Here is a 24,066-nt window from a genome sequence, read left to right on the forward strand (position 1 = left end):
TCTACCTCCGAACCCCAAATGACCAACATGTCCAGTCCTCATATTCATTGACAAAGAGTATTTCCTTCCTATTAAAAGATCACTTAAGGAAGACCTTTCTACAACTGCATCATGGCGAGATCAGCAAATGCTAGTTTGTTCTTTTCAGCCTGAGAAAAACACCTGAGTTTTTGTAATTTTTTGAAAACTGTAAATATAAAAATTCTCTTCAAGAGAAGCACCACCATCCTCATGAACTGCATTACACATCAAAGGACAGAACTAATATTAACGAAGTGTTTACTTCAGGTTAAATGGTCCCATAAATCACGTTTGTCTTTAACAATGGGGTAAGTTTTGAAAAATCCAAAGGAAATCAAAGGGAAAGCTATCACAAACTATGAAAAAAGAAGTCTAGGGCAACTGATAAAAATACTCCAAGAAATGCAGCTGAATGTCATAATGTCACAAGGAGACTCTACAGAAGAAGTTTTCTCTGATTTCCATTAATGTTTAAATGATCTGATGTATAAATTATCTCCTGTCCCACAAACTGAAAACAAGTCACAAAATCCACATTAGAATATAAGTTTTTTAATTTTTATAAATAACTTATCTGTTACAAAGATAGTTTACCCAGCTAAATCACAAAACCATCAACTCAAGATATCCAAATTACGTTTTATTAATAAAACAAGTAAAAACTGATTTATCAATCTTCACATAGAACTGCAGATGAAGCTGAAAAACAAGGCCTATTTTTAAAATAAAATGCATCAAACCTAAGGGCTTTGGGTCTACGGTTTAATTACCTAGGATTGTCTTATTTCTTCCCATATACAAAATGCAAAGCCTGAAAGTTAAGGCTCTGACATTCATAGAGATCAACTTTAATAATCCCATTTAAAACACAGCCACTTGCAAACATTTACAGTGGGTGATAGTCTATATTATCTTCCATCCTTTGCTCTATTTCAGCACTTCCCTTAGCCCCATTCTAAGCACTCATATAATTTCATAATTCTGTCCTTTTAAATGCATACTGTTATTTTTTCTTGATTTCATTTAGTTATATACATTCCTGATCATCTGAATATTTATTTTCCTTACAAAAATATATCATCAAAATAAAGAGATGCTTGAGGTTGCTTCAGTGTTCAAGTTTGCTTGTTTTTCTTTTTTTCCAGCTTTTCTTCAGTTGTCCTAAATATGGCTAGCCTTGTTTTATAAATACACATGATACTGTCACCAAGTCAGGATTAGAAATGGACTGCCCCAACAGTAAAGCATTTAAACTTCTCTCCAAAAAAAGGGCTGCAGGTACTGCTGCTGTTGGTGGTTTTGAGACTGTACTTTCCCAATAACAATCGCTTGTGCAAGTTCTGTGGGACACCAAGCAGATGAAGTTTAACCTTGTTGTTCTGTCAGTGGGTTAAAAATATCTTTTGTTTTAAGCTTCTCTGTGGAAGACAAAACACTGTGTTGTGTCACCCACTGCTCAAGTCAGTATTTAATGTGACCTACAGACATCACTTCTGTAATATCATCTGCAATTCACTGTGCAGCATCTCCCTGTCTTCACACAACATTGGAACTCATGAGGGCAAAGTACAGAATAAGTAGAGGAAAGTTATTCTGTGCATAGTTTCATCTCATTAATGCTTTTTTATTTTAAGGCATTGTTCCTCTCAGGTAAGGCGTAAAAAGGGACATGATCGTGCTTAATTACTAAAAGGAAAAAAGAAAATTAGTTAACAAAAGGCTATTACACTATACATATAGAAATATAAGAAAATAATCAAGAAGAAAAGAAATCACTTGAAGCAGACTCGAGAGATCTGTACAGTAGGAAAAGCTTTGGGGGTATTTCACTGCACATTTGTACAGACAATGCATGCTGCTTTCCTTTGCATCTTTAGCCCCTAGATGCTGGCTTCACAGAGTGGAGACGTGTTCAGGGAAGACAAAGACAAGGCCAAGAGTACCACAGATTTCTGAAGTTCTTCCCCTATCCAATGGCACTATGCGGCAGCAAACAGTTCTTAAATAGTTAAACCTTGTTCCTTTTCTTCATGTATGTAGTGTTTCACTGAAAGCTTTACAAATAAAACAAGCTATCATTCTATTCCTTCCTCCTGTCAAAATTCAGTAGTGACATGAGGGGAAAAAAGTAATGGGAACACCTAGGCGTTAACATATTGAGAATTATCCATAATAGGATACTGGTAACACTGTACACAGTTAGGCAGTGGGCAACCAAGTCTTTTAGCAGATTACTTTTCATGTGATGAATTTCAACTGCTCATGACATTATACTGAGGTATTATTAGCTCTGTGGACTGACATTTAACATTAGCACAACACCATCTTGTCACACCTTCAATTTGACAAAAATCCTATGTAGCAGTGAAACTTTTTCCCGATGACAGACAAGTTTCTTGAAATTTAGATGTGGTTTTAGAGAAGATACAGGGCCATTTGGCTCAGAAATGCCTGGGCATCTCACACTGTTCACAGCGAATTAAGGCTGGATGGTTCAAAAAAGTACAGGCAGTACAATTCCACTGAGCTCCCTCATCATCTTCTGTGTCTTGAGTCTTTGGTGTTTTGATGATGGACCTTTGATCTGTAAGAAAGAAAAGAAATGGTTTTATAAGTAAGAAATCACAAAGTCTAAAAAATTACAGACAACTTTAAACACCATTTGTAGTGCACAGCCTGAGGCAGCTTGCTCCCTAAATGAGGCATCTAGCTGAAACTGACACATATGCTTGATCACTACCAACCTCTATCTAGTTGGCACTTCTCCCTCTGGGAAATACAACATGAACATGATGTAATCACCTCCATATCTCCTTAAAGGAGAAAACAGCATCATTATCTCCAATTTATAGTTGAAGAAAGGGTATCTAATTGCAAAGATTCCCATACTACTACTCAAGATTGTAAAAAGGTGTCCTGCTGCAAAACAATACTGTCACTGCACGTAAGTCTCATTAAAGTTAGAGTTTCGTTTCCCACTGCAGTAGTATTTATATTTGTTTTCTACCAGACAGGGAAGTTTTTTTGTTAATTCATGTTCTCTATCTGCCAAAAATGTAAGCCTTGGATGACACAAATAAAATATAAACTAGTATCTAACGTCTTATCCACAGACTCTGGAGAAGTAAATCTATATAAAAATTTTACCATACTTTATTTTTTAAAATCACATTTGGTATCGTAGAGTAGAAAGAACACTAGAATTTACAGTTGTGAGAATGGAGTTCTGTTCCAGGCTCTGCTACTAATTTCTGAATATTTTGCTCCGTGATCTCAGATAAATCATATACATTGTAGGTCTCTTTGTTTCTTACTTATAAAATAAAGGTCACTGGAGCTCTAAGAGACCAATGTTCTAGAATGTTTATATGGATAGTGGTATCTTAAATACAGAGAATAATTATATTCCTCAAAGATTGTCTCTAACAAGCGATCACATTTATAAAACTACTTTTAAAAATTTGGGTCGCACAATGAAATTACAACAGTATTCCTACAAATTAATTTTGGGAGGTTTAAAGTAAAAGGAGCATGCGTTGTTGAATTTTTCTGGTCAAGGTTATTAATTCAAAGCATCAAACCTATGTTAAAACAATGTACATTATTAATATGCAAATTCTACTTACCCTACTGATATCTTTTCTATTTTAAAAGAGAGACATTGTAACAAGTAGATAAAAATATAGAAGTCAAATTTTATGACAAATTTTAAATAATTAAATGATATTTGGTACTCTGTATCCCTTTAGCACACCTTTCTTACTCATTATATAGAAATTTTCTTGCTAAGTCCTCAACTTTAGGTGTTGGCTTTCCATTGTCACAATTTTTGCCATATGCACAACTAACTTGAATAGTATCTATACAGTATTTTCCCCAAACTGAATAATTTTAAAACAAACATCGAATTAAGTCTTATCCTAAGTAAAAATATCTAAAAAAAATCAAGGATCTGACAATACCAGTTACTATGCCCAGAAACACATGAAAAGAAATACATTTTTAAAAACTTTGACTTTTTACCATGTAAAATCATTTCACATTCCACATCTGGGAAACATTTTACAGAATAATTGTTTTAATCTGGGGATCCATCCTACGTATTAGAATTTTGGTCTCAGGCATTAGAAAACATTTTCACCTAGCACGTTTTTAGTAAAACCTTGTTGATTCTGTTTAACTGCAAAGGTTAAAATTTTAGGAAGAGTGACCATAAAGAAGTACCTTTTTACACTTCAATGTATTACTAAATGCCAGCATATTTTTCATTATTTAAGTAATATCTAAGGCAATCAATAAGGGATCTACAAATTTTTTTTTTTAATGAAAAATCTCCAATGTTTTCTTATAAACTCACTTGGTACTTAGAATTATGAATTTTTTTTTTAAATTAGAGGTGTTTGGAAACTAAATAACCAAAAAATCGGAAAAAAGAGGAAATTAGATAACAAATAATGGTCTAAACACATTTAATTTTAGCTGTTAAAAAAGTCTCTACATTGTGAAGCAGAACTGACTTCAAGGACTAAATAAATTTCTATTCATGAAGTTAATGTGTATTTTAGCCTTATTGCAAAAAATTATTGATTCCTTATTTCTCCCAAAATAGCCGGCATACAAACTTCTATCTTTCATGTAAAAACTTTTAAGTAATGGATGTTTTTATTGGACCTTTCATATTTATTATGGAAAATTTCGAACATATATAAAAGTAGAGAGGATAGCAAAATGAACATGTACTCATCCTACTTCAACAACTGTCAAGACCAATTTTATTTCACTTATGTGAAATAACAGATTATTATTAATCTGAAGTAACAGATTATGTTGAAGCAAAACAGGAACCTTTTCATAAGAAAAAATTCTTATTTTTCAAAAAGAGTAGGAAGATTGTATTCAGGAAACTCATTCAGTGTCTGAAATACACATCTTGCATATTTTTTAAAGAGTTAGCGCTTATACTGCTGTCATCTCTATTGCTTTATTCAATTAACATCCAAATAGCATCTAATCTCTGAACATTTGCTTACTGTGTCAAATGCCCTAATCTCACTCTGATCCTCTGTAATAACTGTTCATTGTATTCTAGCTATATTTAAAAGCATTTAAATAAAATACGAGGACAGACCTACGTCTAATTATACATAAAAATGCAGGGGGCTGGGTGCGGTGGCTCAAGCCTGTGATCCCAGCACTTTGGGAGGCAGAGGCGGGTGGATCACCTGAGGTCAGGAGTTCGAGACCAGTTTGACCAACATGGAGAAACCCTGTCTCAACGAAAAATACAAAATTAGCTGCGCGCGATGGCGCATGCCTGTAGTCCCAGCTACTCATGAGGCTGAGGAAGGAGAATGGCTTGAATCTGGGAGGCAGAGGTTGCAGTGAGCCGAGATCATGCCATTGAACTCCAGCCTGGGCAACAAGAGCTGAAACTTTGTCTCAAAAAAATAAAAAATAAAACCAACAACAAAAAAGTGAAATAGAGCACAATAAATGAGAATGTGAAAGGAGAATGTGAAAATTCTTGTAACAAACTGAAGACCAGTAATATACTAGTTCTTCCTTGTTCCCATTTCTTTTTCTTTATTTCCTGCAATAAAACTTTATTGACAAAAACAGATGGCAGGCTGGATTTGGTCCATGGGTCACTGTTTGCCAGCCACTCTTCTAAAACCCAATTTAACATGGTATTCCTACCAGTATGTAAGCATGTGAACAACTGCCTGATTTGTAAAATGTTTTTCTCAACCTCTCCTTTTCCTCCCCTATGTAAGGCACTGAATTTCTCAATGACAGTAACTATACATTTTTTTTAGGGTGTCCTGTTCAGCTTCACAGGAAAAATGTATATTTTCCTCTCCACAATTCATACTTTCCTGTTCCTACAAACCATAATGTTTCTTAGGAAGGAAGAAGTAACACAAATAATTTGTATCTCTGAAGACATTTGAAAATATAAACATATGTGGAAGAAATTGTAAGTCTAGAGTATTTGTTGCAGCACACTAGTGAGGATGATGTAACCCTATGAGTGCTGACCTGATTCACCATATGACTGCTGACTTCCAGAATTTGTGTGAATGAAAACTGTTGTTTTGCTGTCTTTATTTTGTCTCCCCCACAACTTTATTGATGTATAGTTGACAGTTAAAAATTGTAAACTGTACAACTTGATGATTTATGTATACACTGTGAAATACTTATTACAGTCAAGTTAATTAACATATTCAGCACCTCATATAGCTTATCTGCCCCCAACCCCACTGTGTTGAGAACACTTAAGATCTCCTTTAGCAAACTTCAGTTATATAATAAACTACTGTTAACTAGTCACACTGTTGTACACTAGATCTTCAGATTTTGTCTTATATAGTTGGAACTCTGTACCCCTTTGACCACAATCTTTCCATACCCTCTTCTCCCAGCCCCTGGTAACCACCGTTCTGTTCTCTGTTTCTAGGAGTTTGACATTTTTGAATTCTACATATAGGTGAGATCATGCAGTATGTGTCTCTCTCTGGCTTATGTCACTTAGCATGACATCCTCTAGGTTCACCCATGTTATCACAAATGAAAGGATTTCCTTCTTTCTTAAGGCTGAATAAATATTCCACTGTGTGTGTGTTATGTGTATACCGCTCATGTTTTCTTTATCCATATACAGACATTTATGTTGTTTTCATATTTTGGCTATTGTGAATAATGCTGAAAGGAACATGAGTGCAGATTATCTCTTTGAGATACTTATTGAATTTCCTTTGGATATATGCTCAGAAGTGGGATTGCTAGATCATACTTTTAAAGTTTTTGAACCTCCGTACTGTTTTTCATAATAGCTGCACCAACTTATATTCCCATGAAAGTGTACAAGGGTTCTCTTTTCTCTATGTCCTCATAAATGCTTGTAATCTTCAACTTTCTCATAGTAACCATTCTGACAGGTTTGTAAGATGGTATCCCATTGGGTTTTAATTTGCATTTCCCTGATGATTAGTGAGGTTGAGTACCTTTCAATATACCTGTTGGCTATCTGTATACTTTCTTTTGAGAAATGTCTATTCTGGTCCTTTGCCCATTTTAAAATCTGGTTATTGGTTTCTATTACTATTGATTTGCATGAGTTCCTGATACATTTTGAATATAAACCCTTTAGGAGTTACATAGTTTGTGAATATTTTCTCCCTTTCTGAAGGCTGTCTTTTCACTGCTGATTATTTCCTTTGCTGTGTAGATGCATTTTAGTTTAATGTAATCCCACTTGCCTATTTTTGCTTTTGTTGCCTGTGCTTTTTGTGTCATATCCAAAATATTACTGCCTAGACCAGGTCAAGAAGCTTTTCATCTATGTTTTCTTCTAGGAGTTTTATGGTTTCAGTTCTTATGTTTACATTTTTAATTCATTTTGAGTTTATTTTTGTATATGGTGTGAGGTAATGATTCAATTTCATTCATCTGCATGTGAATATCCATTTACTGAAGAGACTATCCTTTCCCCATTGTGTGTTCTTGGCACCCTTGTCAAAGATAAGTTGACCATAGATACATCAATTTATTTCTGGGGTCTCTATTCTGTTCCACTGGTCAATATGTCTGTTTTTATGTCAGTACCATACTGTTTTACTATAACTCTGTAATATTTTTAAAAATCAAGGAATGTGAGGTCTCCAGCTCTGTTGTTCTTACTCAAGATTGCTTTGGCTATTCAGGGTTTCTTCTGGTTGCATATAATTTTAGGATTTTTTTCTGTTTCTGTAAAGAATGCCACTGGTATTTTGATAGGGATTACATTGAATCCATAGACTACTTTGGGTAGTAAGGATGTTTTAAGAATATTAATTCTTTCAATCCATGAACACAGGCTATGTTTTTATTTATCTGTGTCTTTAATTTCCTTCATCAATGTTTTACAATTTTCAGTGTATTCCTAAGTACTCTTCTTCTTGCTATTGTTAATGGGATTATTTTCTTGATCTCCTTTGATAGTTCCTTGTGTACAGAAACACAACTGACTTTTGTACATTGTTTTTGTGTCTTGCAGTTTTACTAAATTCAATTATTACTTTTAAAAGTTTTTGGTTGAGTCTTTAGGGTTTTCAACATATATGATCATGTCACCTGCAAACAGAGATAATTTTACTTCCTCCTTTCTGATTTGGATACCTTTATTTTTCTTGTCTAATTGCTCTGGCTAGGTGATATGGTTTGGATGTTTGTCCTCTCCAAATCTCATATTGAAATGTAATCCCCAGTGTTACAGGTAGGGTTTAGTGGGAGGTGTTTGGGTTGTGGGGGTGGATCCTTCATGAATACCTTGGTGCAGGTTTCTCAATAATGAGATACTGCTCTGAGTTCAAGCAAGATCTGGCTGTTTAAAAGGTGTGGCACCTCCTCCCATCTCGTTCACCATGTGACATGCCTCTGCTTGCTTGCTTCACCTTCTGCCATGAGTAAAAGTTCCCTGAGGCCTCTCCAGAAGCTGAGATGTTGGTGACATGCTTCCTGTACAGAAAGCATGTGGATGTCCGTGACATGCTTCTTGCAGAACTGTGAGTCAATTAAACCTTTGTTCTTTATAAATTACCAAGCCTCAGGTATTCCTTTACAGCAACACAAAAATGGATACTACATTAGAACTCCCTGTCCTACACTGAAAGTAAGTGGTAAGAATGGCACCCTTGCTTGTGCCAGATCTCAGCGGGAAAGCTTTCGATTTTCTCCATTGTTATATTACCTATGGGGTTTTTATATATGGCCTTTATTCTGTTAAGTTCCTTCCATATATATATATATTTTTTTTTTTTTTTTTAGACAAGAGTTTCGCTCCTGTTGCCCAGGCTGGAGTGCAATAGCGTGATTTTGGCTCATCACAACCTCTGCCTCCCAGATTCAAGCGATTCTCCTGCCTCAGCCTCCTGAGTAGCTGGGATTACAGGCACTGGCCGCCATGCCAGGCTAATTTTGTATTTTTAGTAAAGATAGGGTTTCTCCATGTTGGTCAGGCTGGTCCCAAACTCCTGACCTCAGGTGATCCACCCGCCTCGGCCTCCCAAGGTGCTGGGATTATAGGCATGAGCCACTGTACCCGGCCTGAGAGTTTTAATTATGAACAATTGCTGAACCTTTTCAAATGCTTTTTATACATCTATTAAGATGACTACATGGTTATTCCTTTCATTTTACCTCAATGTGTGTGCTGTATCACATTAATTGATTTGTGTATGCTGAACCATCCTTAAGTCCCAGGGATAAACCCCACTTGGTCATGGTGTATGATCCTTTTAATGTGCTGAGTTTGGTTTGCCAGTATTTTACTGAGGATTTTTTGTGTTTATGTTCGCCAGGAATATTGGTCTGTAGTTTTCTTTAGTTGCAGTGTCTTTGTCTGGTTTCGGTACCAGGGTGAGGCTGGTCTCAGAATGAGTTTGGAAGTGGTCCATCTTCTCATTTTTGGGAGAGCTTAAGAAAGGTTGGTATTAATTCTTGTTTGAATGTTAACAGAATTCACTCATAAAGCCATCTGGTTCTGGATGTCTCTTTGTTGGGAGTTTTTTTTGTTTTGTTTTGTTTTTTAAATTTCTAAATCCATGCTGGGTGTTTGTTGGGAGATTTTTGATTACTGATTCAATCTCATTTGTTATTGGCCTATTCAGGCTTTCTAATTCTTCTTGATTCAGCTTTAATAGGTGGTACGTTTCTAGGAATGTATCTTTTTTCTAGGTTATCTAGTCTGTTGGCATAAAATTGTTCCTAATATTCCCTTATGATCCTTTTATTTCTGAGGCATCTGTTGTCTCCATTTTCAGTTCTGATTTTGTCTTTTCTCTCAATTTATCTAGCTAAGGGTTTGTCAATCTTGTTGATTTAAAAAATCACCTCTTAGTTTTACTGACATTTTTCTGTGTTTTTAAATCCTCTATTTTTTGCTGTAATCCTTATTATTTTCTTCATTATGCTAACATTAGGCTTAGCTTGTTGTTCTACTAGTCCCTGGGGTATAAGTGAGATCTTTTTTTTTTAACGTACGCATTGTCTCTATAAACTTATCTCTTAGTACCGCTTTTGTTGCGTCCCATAGATGCTGGTATGCTGTGTTTTCATTTTTGTCCGAAGATACTGTTAAGATTCCCTTTTGATTTCCTTCTTGACTCAATGATTATTCAAGAGTGTGTTTAAGTTTCCACAAATTTTCTGGTTTTCTTGCTGTTACTGATTTCTAGTTTCATTCCACTGTGGTTAGAAAAAAATACCTGGAATGATTCGTATCTTCTTAGGTTTGTTTAGACTCGTTTTGTGAACTAACATATAATCTATCCTACAGAATGTTCCGTGTGTGCCTGGGAAGAATGTATGTTTTTTTTGCTGTTGGCAGAGAGTTCTGTGTTTGCTATATCCAATTGGTTTAGCATTTTGTTCAAACCAGCTGTTTATTTGGTTTCTGTCTAGATATTCTATAATATTGTAAGGGGGGTACTGAAGTCTCCTACTATTGCTGTCAATTTCTGTCTTCAGATCTGTCAATATCTGCTTTACATATTAATGTAGTCTGATGTGGGGTGTGTACATATTTATAATTTTTATATTTTCCTGTTAAATTGATCCTTTTACCATTATATAATAATCCTTGTCTCAACAGTTTGGCTTAAAAATCTATTGTTTCTGATATAGCCACTTTTGATTTCTTTGAGCTACCGTTTATATATAAAATCTTTTTCTATCCCTTCACTTTCTGCCTGTGTCTTTAAATATAAAATGAGTCTCTTGTAGATCGTGTATTATTGGATCCTGTTTTTATTTTTCTTATTTCATTTTAAACAAACAGTTTATTTAAACAAGAAGCTTGACTTGAAGGGAAAACTTTCTAGGATTCTTTCTTTTTTTTAGAGTAATTTATCCCTACTTAAAGACGGATTGCCCTACATGTAACAGCTACATACACAAAAGTTATAAAATTGTCCTTGGTTTTACAATGATAAACGAAAAACATTAAAATCCTCCAATTGAACAACGTATATGAGAATTTTTTTTTTTTTTGTTAAAACAGTAAGAGCAAAATAACTTACTGGAATATAAAGATAGGAGCTGAATGAACATGCCACTAATGGGGAAAGGTGGTATTTTCACAGAATCAGTATTTTTTTCCCATCCTGTCTCCACTTGATGTCAATCAAAACATACCATTGGCTGTTTGGTTTGAAGAAAAAAGCAATATGCTTGTGCACATATACCAGTTACGTCATGTATAATAAAGGAATGTGGAAGAGGAAAAAAAGAATAAACTATACTCTAGTAGTCAGAATGTGGTGGAAACAAACTGCAGTTTTCTAATTGAGAATGTAATAATCGTGGTCTTTAAAGAACAGCGTTCTGGAGTAAAGAAGCTGTGCAGGTGTGTCTGTTCCACTGATTGATTGGCCATCAAATCAGAATCTGATCTGCTTCATTGACAATCCCTGTCGTTCACAATAAGCTTTCATTAGTTTACTAATTGGTGTATGCCTCTTAATCTTAAACACCACCACAGAATCATCATGTCCCGCCACCTTCAAATTAGTATGATCCTTGTTCTCAGTCTTGATTCCTTCTGTGGGCTTTTCGTCAGCCATGGCGAGCACCGGAGTCTCCTCAGCTGCTGCTTCACAAAGAAATGGCAAGTCCACAACTAACGAGCACACAAGCAGCAGCAGGAGCAGCAGGAGGTGACAGTGGTGGATGAGGCAGAGGGTGTGTGCACGTCATGGGCTCCCTCCCCTCCCACTGTGTGCACTAGCAGGAGTTCTTGGGGCCTCCCGCTGGCTGCTGCCAGATCCTGTTTTTAAAATCCATTCATACAAACTCCTTGTGAGTGGTGAGTTTAATCCATTTACAGTTAAGGTAATTACTGATAAGTGAGGACTTACTATTGCCAGTTTGTTGCTTCCTGTCTATTTGACAACTGTTTTGCTCCTCTTTTCCTCTTATTGTCTTCCTTTGTTATTTGATGACATTTAATCATGATTTACTTTGATTGTATTTGGTTATACTCTTCTATTTTAAGTTGATAACAACTTCAATTGCATACAAAAATACTATTGTATCTTTACAACCTTCACCCACCCACACTTATGTGCTCTTGCAGTTTGCTTCTTTTAATACTATATATCCATTAACAAATTTTTACCTTTTAATTAGAGTTGAAAGTAAATTATATGCTACAGTTAAGTGTTAATCTATATATATGTCTATATCTTTACCTTCAGCAGTGATATTTATGTACCTGTTTCCATTTCTATGCATATTTTAATGCCTGGATCAAAACACACAGATATACTTTGACATGTCTTAGTTTGGTGTGCATATATTCTGAGAATATCAATGATGTAAAATGATAGAAGGTAAAAAACTATTCATCTGGAATTTAGGGTATTTTGATTACTTAAAGTTATATATAAATTAAACTGAATATTCATGGGGGGAAAAAAAACTTCCCCAAGGTATCTTCCTTATCATTTGTCTAAGGTTTTAAATGATACAAATTTTAGTACTTAGTAATTTTTTTTAACCAAGACTTGCTGGTTGGGAGTGTATAGTGCTTCCTAAGCTCGTGCATATTACTCTTAAAAAGCTAAGAATATTACATCTTTGCATCCTCCCCAACCCCAAGCATGTAAATGAAAATAAACATCTTCTTAACGAATTCATTTAAGAATGCCAGAGTTTGAAGCAATTCTAGAGAGGAAGGTTGCTGAACAGGAAAATTTTTCTAAAATTTTGCTTTTCAAAAGTAACAGTTTTCACATTTAATGGATAAACTAACCTTTGGGTTTTGGTGGCACAGGACCTACAAATCCAATATTGTCATAAAAGTTATGGATAGCGCTGGGATTAAAATGCGGTCCTGAAATACATAAAAAGTAAATATATCAATGCTTATAGCTCAAAAACAACTTTACCTTTTAAAACAAGTATTTCTTTCTAAAAAAAAAATCATGCTATAAGAAATGCTTTTCATTTATTTTGCCCTTCTAATCTCCAATTATATCTAAGATTTCAAAACATATTTCAAATATATTATCTTAGGTATAACGTAGTACTCATAAAAATATATTATCTTAGGTATAACATAGTACTCATAAACATAAATTTACCACTTACTCAAGGTAAGTGGTAAATTGTGAAAGAAGTCAAAGTAATGCTGGTAAGACATTAACAGAAGTAGAAGTAGACCCCTGTTCTATGTGGCAAGTTAAAATAACTTAAAATTTCACAATTTAAAATGTAATTTTAAATGATCAAATACGGACTAAACAGCTTTACCTCAAGTAAATATAAAAACCTTGCATTAATGTAATAGAATGGTTAAAATTAAAGAGTAAGTTCAAGGATTGTAGTTTCTAGAATAGCACCAACTTTTTCTCTCCAGAGTTAAATTATGGTATTTTTCTATGAATGTTTAAAGATAAATAGCTTAATCAACATTTAAAAATAATAAAAATAAAAATAATCATCTTCCAGTTTTACAGATTCTGCAACACAGTCCCAAATGTATTAAAGACTTCTCTTTCGGTTAGATTCCTTCCCCTTCCTATCTTTTCCATTTTATATCTTTTTATTATTTATCCAACTTCAGAATTAGGTTTAAGTGATAACATTTCCTTTTAGTTCTCTACGGAACTGAATTAAATTGTAAACATTATTTACTATAAATCATTGCTTGTCATTAACAGCTCAAGTATAAAAAACTATCATTGTCTAAAGAGTGTATAAACCTTATTTTTATTATCTTCTCTATTTTATCAGTTAAGATAGTGCCATTGAGATGGGGGTGACTTTTTAAATATATTCTTAAAACTGTATCTGGTTCTAAAGCCACATGTTCTGAGACAGTGAGATTATGATTGATAAATCTGTTTTTAGCCACAGGAAAACTGCTGGTGAATTAATACGATGAATTTCAGCTACGTATACACTGAACTTTACCTCGGGCTTGAAAAAGATCAATTTCTTTGGTTAGGCAGTCAATGTCAATCTGGAGTTGTCTATTACAACTTCTCAACTGCTGCATTTCTTCGAGCTGAAAAATAATTCTATGTAAGTAAGATTTGCACTGAATTCTTAGTCATTAGTTAATAAAGAATGGAGTTTGGCAGGGGAAAGTTAGGACAGAAAAACAAGTAAGAGTTAAGAACATCTGAAGAAAACTAGATCGAGATATTATACTTATGTTAGATGGCCTACTCTCACGTTCAAGCAGAGAGATCACAACAGTTACATAAAGACTTACGGAAGGTATTTGGGATATAGAATTTGATCTTTTCAGGCGCCTTCGAGTTAGATTATTTTCCATTTCATTAACCTCAGATTTTAATTTATCCAGCTTTTTCTTTTGAATCTCAAGTTCTCTTTGAAGTCGTTCCATTCTGGCCTTCTGGTGTACCAATAGAGCTGCAACACATATCAGTAAACATGAGGACCTACCCACTTTAATCAATTAACCTTTAAGCAGACTTGGAAAAACAAAATAAACAAGAATTTGTCAAAAATCCCAAAGCTACATTAAAACAAAATATGGTATGTTTAGGCATTTAAAATTTCAAGTTTTTTTTTTTTTTGACACGGAGTTTCACTCTTGTTGCCCAGGCTGGAGCGCAATGGCGCAATCAGCTCACTGCAACCTCTGCCTCATGGGTTCAAGCAATTCTCCTGCCTCAGCCTCCCAAGTAGCTGGGATTATGGGCAACTGCCACCACACCGCACTAATTTTGTATTTTTAAAGAGATGAGGTTTCACCATGTTGGTCAGGCTGGTCTCGAACTCTTGACCCCAGGTGATCCGCCTGCCTTGACCTCCCAAAGTGCTGGGATTACAGGCTTGTGCCACAGTGCCTGGCCAAATTCCAAAAATTTTTACTTAAAAATTGTTTTAGTTATTTAAATAAATGCTACTTTTCAAATGTTTTTTTAGGATTTGGAGAAACTCACTTTATGAATGAAGACAGCATTTTTAGGCTACAACTTCTCTAAAGGTTTTAGTATTTTTAATTAACCTACTTACCGTATCTAATTTACATCTACCCTCGGAAAGGACAAGCTCTCTTACTTCAGAGTGTCATGTTTGGTCTATGAATGAAGCATTCTAATATGAAAATGTTATAGATATTTTAGCAGGGAATGTAGAATGGGTTGAATCCATTTTGATGTATGCAAGAAATAAAACAGGAAGATTGATTTTACTCCACATGAATGTTAACATTAAATTATCCCAATTGCCACTTATATTTTTGTATATTCATATTATATTCTGTGAAAATTTTCCAAGATCTTTAGAGAAACAAAATAAGCAATCAATCCCGCAGCATGAATGAACTACTTGGGAAACCATAATAAACTACAAATACTGGTATATGTTTTTGTGATCTATCCCTGGACATGAATCTCATCCTTTAGGATACTGGACTGGAAGTGAAGATACTGGAATCTACTTTTTATAAAGAAACAACATGGGATGATTCTATCTTGAGAAAAAAAAAGGCAGATTTGGAAAAGCACTTTAAACAACCTCTAGAAATAAAAGTCATTGAAATGAAAAAGCCAGACAGATTACATACAAAGACAGCTGGTGACCTGGCAGATAGACGTAAGAATATTACCCAGAATGCACAGACAATGTGACAGAAAACATGAGAGAAGAGTTGAAAGGCCTCACATACATCTAAGAAAAAAATTCCAGGCTGGGCGCGGTGGCTCACACTTGTAATCCCAGCACTTTGGGGAGGCTGAGGAGGGTGGATCACTTGAGGTCAGGAGTTTGAGACCAGACTGGCCAACATGGTGAAACCTCATCTCTACTAAAAATACAAAAAGTAGCTGGGCGTGGTGATGGATGCCTGTAATTCCAGCTACCTGGGAGTCTCTGAGGCAGGAGAATTGCTTGAACCCGGGAGGCGGAGGTTGCGGTAAGCCGAGATCATGCCACTGCACTCCAGCCTGGATGACAGAGTGAGACTCCGTCTCCGCTGGGGGTGGGGGTGGGGGTGTAGGGGGTGGGGGTGGGGAAAGACAGGGAGAAAAGAATTCTAGAAGGAGACAATAGAGAGGATAGACAAGAGGCAAGATGTGAAGAGATACAGGCTGAAAATGTTCCAAAATTGAAGGGAAAAAAGGAAGTAACAAATTTTAGAAGATAAAATAATTTGTTCACCTAATTAAATTATCCAAGAATACAGATGAATAAAGGTATTTCCAGAACAAAGTCTGGGGAAATTCAACAATCACAGATAGCTGCTGAAATAACTACTAAAGATATGTTTTGATAAGAAGGAAATTAAATACAAAAGAATGGAATAAGATGAGTAAATCTGAAAAAAAAAAAAAAAGCTCTGACAATAAAACAAAGGAAAAGACTATGGCAGGGCAGGGGAGCAGCAGACACTGTTTAAAACAAAGTGAAAATAAAATACTGGAAAAGAATAACAAGACACTGAAGTGCAAAGATCAGAGGTGAAGTATTCTAAGGTCTTGAAGGTATTTAAGAAGAATACACTTAAATGTTGCTAAGCCAAATATACATGCTCAGTATTTAGGGATCAGTACTAAAAGAAGTTCAACAGAATGTGCAGTTTCTAAATTAAAAGAACCTAAGGAGAAATGAGGGAAATTTAATTAAACCTAGGTAGCAGGAAAGGAGGGGATAAAGGAAAGAAATGCAAAACAAAAACCTGACTGGGATAATTCCAAATATACTAGAAATAACAATGAATGCAACCTAATTAAACATATCTGTTGAGATGAGATCAGTAGACTGAATTGTAAAAACTCAGCTATATGCGGCTTATGAAAAACACTCAAAACATAATTCACTTATCTATTCTTGTAATAAGTTGAGGGTCTAGGTTTCAGGTGTTGTTGTAGGCATTTTGGAAGTCCACGAACAAAATAGGAAAACATCCTTGCCCTTGTGGAGCTCACATTACAATGGAGCATAGATCAGGGCCAGGGAGTAGGGCAAGAGAAAGACTCTAAACAAAGGGTAAACAGGTAGGCAAACGATGGCCCAGGGGCCAAATCTAGCCCACTGCCTGTTTCGTCATTAAAGTTTTACTGGAAAATACAGCCTTGCTCATTTGTTTACTTGCTATCTATGGCTGTTTTCATTTTACAACAGCAGAATTAAATAGTTGTGACAGAGATTATGTGGCCTACAAAATCCTAAATGATATACTATCTGGCTGTTTACCAGACCACGTAGAGCCTTGCTGACCATATTAAGGACTCTGAATAGAATGGGGATCTATCATAGCACAGAAGGGTTCAAAATAAAAGGACTCAAGTAAAATAAGTATCTTGCACTTCAGGCACTACTCTAAGAAGCATAAAGTAATAGCAGTCAATTGCTGGAAGTATCTGAAGACTGTGGTGCACTGAAGGCAACAACAAAACCCAAACCCAGCTCCACTCCTGACTAAATTGATGCAATGACTCATAATAATAACCTGAAAGAAAAAGAGATGTCCTCATTTCTGGGTGTAAATACCATTTACTTTAGTCTCCTCTGTTCCTTTACATACAATATGTGGCATTCAATAAAAAATGAGACATACAGAAAACCAGAAGAAAAATGGAATTCATCATCAAGAGATAAAGTGATCAACAAAACTATACTCAAAGATGATGTAGCTGGAATTACCTGACAGAAAACTTAAAAGATTTAACTATGATTAATATGTTAAAGGATCTAGTTTAAAAGGTGGACAGCATGCAAAAAAAGATTCACAATTTGAGGAGAGCGGTGGAATCATGAAAGGGTCAAATGCTAGAAATAAAAAATTATTTATCAGAGATAAAGAGTTCCTCGGACAGACTTAGCACACTGGACACAGAAGAATCAGTGAACTTGAAGATAAAAATTACCCAAACTGAATACACCAAGAAACAAGTGAAAAAAAGAACAAAAAAAACTTAAGAGTTGCAGAACCAATATCAAACAGTCTATGTGTAATTGGCAAAAGAGGAGGAAAAAAGGCAGGAGAAATATCTGATGTGATAAAGACCAAAAATTTTCCAACATTAATGAAATACAACAAATCACAGATCTAAGAAGCCTACAGATCACCAAAAAATGCTAAAACAAAACCCCTAGACACATCACAAAGTGCTGAAAACCAAAGATTTTCATATATTTCAGAAAAAAATCTGACTTTAGGGCAAAACATATGAGATAAAGATGTCCTTTACTTAATGATAAAAGGAAAAAATGCTAGTATACAACTCTGCATGGAAAATCATAAAAACAATCTAATTTGTTTTCCAACAAATACATTATAAAGTATACATTCCAGGATAAGGTTGAGCATTCTCCCAGTCACAGCTCCATCAGCAATCCCCAATCCCATATCCCTAACGTCTTCTATCAAAACAAGAAAGTAAATCATAGAGTTTGAGAGATACACAGAAGGCCAATATTAGTAGGAGCCAGACTTTAACAGCAGGCAGAAATCTGATTCAAAGATGATTTAGGAGACTTGAAAGAGTCACAGTTGCTACACATACGGTTGTGAGGTGTTTTGAGGTTCAAAAGTAAATTTTTCAGAATATATCTGAAATAAGCATTGCATCCTTAGATATTCAAAGGGGTTTTTGCAATGGCTGAAGATGTGGCTTATCTTTGGGAGTAAAGGCAAAGTATCTCTTATGATTAGTCTGAAGCTCTAAAGTAAAATATTGCAAATCCATTTACAATTACTTACAACTTATTTATGAGGCATTTCTTTGCACTTTAAACAAAATTATAGAGTTATAATGACTGTATTACTTAGAAACGACATACCTAGTTGGTTGACTTGTCTAGGTATGGCTGTTATAAACAAGCTAAAAATGCTATGAATATACTAGGAAAGCAGTTCTCTATTTCTTAGCAATTTTTTCTTCTAAGTGGCTGAATTTTTATGTGTCTAGTTCACTTTTCATTTGTGGTTTGAGATCTTTAGATAGGAATCTGAGAAAGATGAATTACAGAGAAAAAAGGGATCAAAGTGAATTTCTAAAAATCACTGTAAAAATTCGGCTAAAGTCAAAACTCTTCTCGAGCTGTGAGTTTTGTCTGCAAGTTTAACCTTGACTATACAAAATAATATCCAATATTTGTCCATTATGAAAAAATGTGATTAGATTCAATATGAAACAATGTTGGTAGATAAATAGCAAAGACAGTTTTGCTCTAATTAGCCTCCACTAAATGAAAAAATCTGTCTCCTGAAACCCCATAAAAATGAGGTATGAATGACAAAGGTTCAATCTACCAACAAATAAGAAAAAGAAAGCAATTAATTGACAACAGATGTCAACAAGTTTCTGGAAAGCTAGAAGCAGATGAAATGACAAGTGAATGAAGGAGTGGAGAAAGCTGAAGTCTCATGCACAAGGAGGGTGCTGTAGACAAAATGGCAGCTCATCTGCCCAGCAGAAACCTAAAAAGGCTCTTGACTTTGGAAAAAGGAGGTAACAACAGAAGGCAGGAGTTAGGAAAGGGCCAGAACACAGAGGCTTAATTAGCTATCTGTATATGGAACAGTCAACTTCTCCCCATCCTAAAGGGAAGGTAGCTGTAGGTTTAAGGATCACATAGCTGAAGAAAATCTGATATGAAGGCAGGTGGATCATCTGAGGTCAGGAGTTCAAGACTAGCCTGGCCGACATGGTGAAACCCCATCTCTACTAAAAATACAAAAATTAGCCAGGTGGTAGTGACTTGTGCCTGTAATCTCAGCTACTCAGGAGGTTGAGGCAGGAGAATTGTTTGAACCTGGGAGGCAGAGGTTGCAGTGATCGCGCCACTACACTCCAGTCTGGGTGACAAAGTGAGACCCTGTCCGCTCCCCTCGCCCCACCAAAAAAAAAAAAAAAAAAAAAAGGAAAATCTGATATGAATGTGAAAGATCTGCATAAACAGAGAAAAAAACTAAATCCAGATGAAGACAACATAGTAGAGAGACGAGAACTTAAATTCTAATATTAAGAGATTTAAGAGACTACTGTACCAATAAAACAACAATCTTCTTCGAAAAGCAATCAGAGAACTAGCTCTTGGAAATTAAAAACATAACTGCCAAAATGAAAATTTCATATGGGAGTTGGAAAAAAACTTAAGGAAATCTCCTACAATGTAGAATGGAATGATAAGGAGGGGCCGGGTATGGTGGCTCATGCCTGTAATCTCAGCACTTTGGGAGGCCTAGGAGGGAGAGTCATTTGAGCCCAGGAGTTTTACCAGCCTGGGCAACAAAGAGAGATGCTGCCTCTACAAAAAAATTCAAAAATTAGCCAGGCATGGTGGTGCACACCTGTAGTCTCAGCTACTCGAGAGGCTGAAATGGGAGATCACTTGAGCCTGGGAGGTCGAGGCTACAGTAAGCTGACAGCACCACTGTACTCCAGCCTGGGCAACAGTGACACCCTGCCCCTGCCCGACACCTCCAAGAAAGACAAAGACGTGAAATATACTGAAGATGTAACGAGAAATAGATAGAAAGCTCATTCAGGACATTAAACAGCTGAACAAGAGGAGGTCTAGAAACAGACAATAAAGAAACCATAGTGGGGATCAGAAAAGAATTTCCCAAGGCTGAAGGGAGACACTAGCCTGTAAAATGGACGAGTCTACTAAATGTGGGGCAGGATGATTAAAAAAAAAAAAAAACCCTACACCATTGTAAAATTTCAGACTACTAAAGACAAAGAAAGATCTTAAAAATTTCCAGAAAGAAAAAAAGTAGATCACATACAAAGATACAAGAATCATATTGACATCATATTTCCTCAGTAATAAGGAAATCAATACATTTTTCTGTGGAGAAATGATATTCAACCAATAATTCTATATCCAGCTAAAAGTATGAGGGGATTTCCAGATATTTAAGGACTTAGAGAATTTACCTCCCAAGTCTCATTAGGAAAATACTTAAAGACATGTTCTAGCAAATTGAAGGCATAAACCAAGAAAGAAGACAATATAAGATCCAAGAATGGTGACTCTAATTTATAACAGGGAAGAAAGAACTCCAGGAAAAACGAACAGATGGTATCTTGGAGGTGCCGAAAGGATATGATAAAGGCAGAGAACAACAACAACAAAAATTAACAATTCCAAGGAAAACAGATAAATACCTGGGCTTTGCAGTGAACAGATGATGAAGAAGGAATTACAGGTAAAGAAAACAATATTCAGTATCCTTTAAATCCTCTTTCAAAGTTAAATTTTAATGGATAAAAGTAATTTAAGCATGCAACTCTCTCTTGTGGTGGTTGTTAAAAATAAGTGAGTACTAAGTGAACTCAAGCACCAGGGCTCTTAAACCACTGCTACAAGCATTCTAAATGGTTTATACAGAAAGCTCAGTACTTACCCAACTTTTGTCAGCTCATGAACAATGAAGAAAATTTCTTTGTTACTCAATTTTATTTGAAATTTAAAAAACACACTTGAAGTTCCAGATGGTGTTAGTTTTATTAATTTTAGTTATTCTTTACTGTAAATAATGTCAAATTTCTCCAGAAGTTAAAAACAAAAACACAAGAATTTGCTTACTGAAAAGAGACATATGTCATTGGAAAACATACTAGGGACTTGTAGATACAAAGATTTTAGGCTTGTTTAAATGAAAAAAGAAAAATTTTGCTATTGAACAACCTAATAGGTACTTACTTCTGGAATCTTTTTGTTTTTTGTCTGTAATGACAATTTTACATGTCTAAGTCAGGTACATGCCTAAGTCATGCCTAAGTTGTTGTACCTAGGAAAGTACAATGTCAGCTTCTAAAATAAATCAAGATTTTTCTACGCTGTAACTTTGTTGACAACAGGAATCATATCTGTTTTATATATCACTGTATTACCATAGTCACTTATTTGGTGACTGAGTCATAAAAGATTTAAAGATGGCAATTATAACTTTAAAGCAAACTGTTTTAATCTATTTTGTCATTTTTTTTTTTTTTTTTCCCGAGACGGAGTCTGGCTCTGTCGCCCAGGCTAGGGTGCAGTGGCCGGATCTTGGCTCACTGCAAGCTCCGCCTCCCGGGTTTACGCCATTCTCCTGCCTCAGCCTCCCGAGTAGCTGGGACTACAGGCGCCCGCCACCTCGCCTGGCTAGTTTTTTTGGTATTTTTTAGTAGAGACGGCATTTCACCGTGTTAGCCAGGATGGTGTCGATCTCCTGACCTCGTGATCCGCCCGTCTCGGCCTCCCAAAGTGCTGGGATTACAGGCTTGAGCCACCGCACCCGGCCTATTTTGTCATTTTTAAAGGCAGTTTGAAATCAGATCAGTGCTGCAACTGGACCCACAATTTGGGCAACAGATGTAAAACAAAAGTATGAGGAATGATGCTTAATCTCTAACTATTTTTAATAACTTAATAAGAGATGAATTTTAGTCATTTTAGCATAACTGGTGAGACCTCTTGCTAGATAATTTGCTGGCCTTTATTTTACATAATTAAGATTCTGCATGTAATCTTACAGCATTAAGATACAGGTATTATCTAAAACTTTTATTTTAGACAGAAGGAAAACAGGCCTAGAGGCACCAAAAGAGCCTCAAAACAATAAAACTGGATGAATCATTATGTGACGTGGGCGTGTTTATGGCTTAGGTTTATACTTTTTTTTTTTTTTTGACGCAGAGATTCGCTCTCTTGTTGCCCAGGATGGAGTGCAATGGCGCGATCTCAGCTCATGGCAACCCCCGCCTCCCAGGTTCAAGCGATTCTCCTGCCTCAGCCTCCCCAGTAGCTGGGATTATGGGTATGTGCCACTACGCCCAGCTAATTTTGTATTTTTAGTAAAGACGGGGTTTCTCCAGTTGGTCAGGCTGGTCTCGAATTCCCGACCTCTGGTGACCCACCCACCTCGGGCTCTCAAAGTGCTGGGATTACAGGCATGAGCTGCCATGCCTGGCCAGGTTTATACTTTAAAAGAGGATATGGTAGCTGTTTTCAAGTTTTTGAAGGGATGCCAAGAGACCCATTCAATATGGTTTCAAGGCAATACTAAAGAGAAAATATACTGTAAAATTTCTGGGGTGGGGTGCAGGGGCTCACACCTGTAATCCCAGCACTTTGGGAGGCCAAGGCCGGTGGATAATTATGAGGTCAAGAGATTGAGACCATTCTGGCCAACATGGTGAAACCACGTCTCTATTAAAAATACAAAAATTAGCTGGGCATGGTGGTGCGTGCCTGTAGTCCCAGCTACTTGGGAGGCTGAGGCAGTGGAATCGCTTGAATCTGGGAGTCAGAGGTTGCAGTGAGCCGAGATTGCACCACTGAACTCCAGCCTGGGTGACACAGCAAGACTCGATCTCAAAAAAAAAAAAAGAAAAAAAAAAAAAAAAGTTTTTTTTCCCCCCCTCAAAATCTTGGAATACGGAAAGGCTTTCTAAATAAGACACAAAACCCAGAAGCCATAAGAGTAAATTCTGAGAAGTCGGAATATGTAAAGTAAAAAATTTATAAGGCAGAAAAAATTTTATTGACTAAGTAAAAGGTAGTAACAAAGTAGAAAGAATAGACTAGGCATTTTACAGAAATATGTAAGTTCACAAGATGAGAAATACAAATGGCTGGAAAAAGAACACATGAAAAGATGTTCAACCTCAATCATATTTAAATATGCAAATTTAAGCTCCCAAGAAAAAGATGAAAACTTAAAAAAACCCAAAGCAACAATATATTTTTACCTATTAAACTGACAGATATACTTTTTTCAACCACCTACAAAATATGATGAGTGGAGAAGGGAAAGAGGAAAGATTATCCTTATAAATGTTACCAAAAATTTTCCCCATTTATAAGTATGGGAGTATAAACTGGTAAAATCTCTTTAGAGAGCCTCAAAATTGAAACTGGCAACATTTACTGGCAGTCATTAGTGTCCTTCCCCACATTCTTTTGTCTGTCTGTCTCCCAGGTATGTGGTGGAACTGTGCCTCCCTGTTGCTGCTGAATTAGGTGTGGCTGTGTGCTTTGTTTTAGCTACAGAGTAACATGCGTTGAGGCAGAGGCTTAAGGAGCCAC

At 35.9% G+C, this 24,066-nt stretch overlaps 1 protein-coding gene across 8 annotated transcripts in view; it reads right to left on the reverse strand.

Annotated features, from left to right (window-relative positions):
• Positions 1 to 557: 557 nt before the first annotated feature.
• The window catches only part of TAB2 (TGF-beta activated kinase 1 (MAP3K7) binding protein 2), a 91,957-nt gene continuing 68,448 nt past the window's right edge, over positions 558 to 24,066 (reverse strand). For all 8 annotated transcript variants that reach the window (XM_050787149.1, XM_050787148.1, XM_050787145.1 and 5 more), the window contains 4 exons: positions 14,282 to 14,442; positions 13,978 to 14,071; positions 12,815 to 12,895; positions 558 to 2,605 (listed from right to left, as the gene is read on the reverse strand). In XM_050787149.1, coding sequence (XP_050643106.1) covers positions 2,463 to 2,605; positions 12,815 to 12,895; positions 13,978 to 14,071; positions 14,282 to 14,442 — 479 coding nt within the window. In that variant the 3' untranslated portion in view covers positions 558 to 2,462. The remainder of the gene's footprint in view (positions 2,606 to 12,814; positions 12,896 to 13,977; positions 14,072 to 14,281; positions 14,443 to 24,066) is intronic.

The sequence above is a fragment of the Macaca thibetana genome, chromosome 4, assembly GCF_024542745.1.
Source record: "Macaca thibetana thibetana isolate TM-01 chromosome 4, ASM2454274v1, whole genome shotgun sequence".
NCBI lineage: Eukaryota > Metazoa > Chordata > Mammalia > Primates > Cercopithecidae > Macaca > Macaca thibetana.